This window comes from Belonocnema kinseyi, chromosome 7, assembly GCF_010883055.1.
Source record: "Belonocnema kinseyi isolate 2016_QV_RU_SX_M_011 chromosome 7, B_treatae_v1, whole genome shotgun sequence".
In the NCBI taxonomy this organism is placed as follows: domain Eukaryota; kingdom Metazoa; phylum Arthropoda; class Insecta; order Hymenoptera; family Cynipidae; genus Belonocnema; species Belonocnema kinseyi.
The window spans coordinates 69,973,974-69,975,328 of NC_046663.1; the positions used below are offsets into that span (position 1 = coordinate 69,973,974).

The window sequence follows — 1,355 nt, forward strand, 5'->3', positions numbered from 1 at the left end:
ATTACAAAACGGGAGCCTTGGGGTAAGGTGAAGGGCCGTAACGGCTTACCTCTGTAACTACGTCATGAAGTTCCAACATTTCACTCGAAGCGGGAAGAACACGCGAAGAAGTAGGATCGCGAGGACGAGATCACTTCGATCAACAGCAGGGCTCCGATGCCCACCGAAGCCGAGAGAGCCTATGGAAGTGATCAGATTATTTTGTGCGATGAAATGAGCTTGTCATTGACAACAGCACCAGCTGACATGCGTAGTTATTGGAGCAATACTCATGGACAAGGGGAATGAATATTAAATCATTTTAATCACAAATGTTATACTACGGTTTAAAATTAATTATTCACTATAAGATCTCTTGTAAGTATTTAATTTAAATTTAAATTTCTTCTGGATTGGTGGCGCTGTCGTAGCTACCTAATATGGTCTATGATTTGACAAAGAAAACAAAGAAGAAGTATTGGATAGACAGAGATAGAGACAGTATGTTCGTTTTGCAACGAAAAGACCTGTCATGGAAACACAATCAGATCGTCTCTGTCTATCTCACATAGTAGAAAAAGAGGTCCGATCGACTTTAGGCATCCAAGTCCAAACCTCAAACTGTCAAGTGTTGACGTGAAAATTTTGAGAACTGTGTTTTTCGTGGAGAGCTAACATAATATTCATAAAAGTACGTGATTTTCTGTAAAACAACTTGATATGTCTGGTTATGCCAGTCTTTTCGCGAAAATAGTATTGCATTTTGGACACTGCTGTCTTCGAATAGTTCGGGCAAGGCGAGAGACAGGTGATTTAATATATGAACTGATTTTTCAAGAGAAATCTGTCCTTATAAACTAGATGCTCAACGACCAGCAAAAGTTTAAAGTACGTAAGCAGAAAACACATTTATTTTTATTTGTAACAGCAAACACTTTAAATCATTTCCATTAAATATTAAGTTTATCCGTGACTCTGTATAGGAAAAACAATTTTTAGTATATTTTTTACCACGAAGTAAAATCTAAGAGAAGCGGTTAACACGCCCTGACCGAGCTCCAGCATTTCATGTTACCGTCAGTCCAAAATTTTACATTAAATCCAGGTTTGACTGTATTTGAGAACATTAAACAAATTTATGGATCATTCTAAAATTTGGTTAGAAAAATCTAAAATGTTTTAGAAAATTACAAAATATTTCACAATTTCTAGAAAAATAGTACAATAGTTTTCTGTAATAAAAAATTTGACCTGGATGATATTGTGAATGAAATCTCTTAATCCGTATTACTTGATTTAATTTCTTTAGGAAAAGGGTGATTTCCGAAGATATCAGCGGTACCTTTTACAAATGGCTTTATGTGTCCCAGCGAGTT

General features: G+C 35.9%; 1 protein-coding gene across 1 annotated transcript in view; it reads left to right on the forward strand.

Moving 5' to 3' along the window:
* Positions 1–419: 419 nt before the first annotated feature.
* The window catches only part of LOC117176489, a 5,044-nt gene continuing 4,108 nt past the window's right edge, over positions 420–1,355 (forward strand). The window contains exon 1 of the mRNA XM_033366742.1: positions 420–480. Coding sequence (XP_033222633.1) covers positions 420–480 — 61 coding nt within the window. The remainder of the gene's footprint in view (positions 481–1,355) is intronic.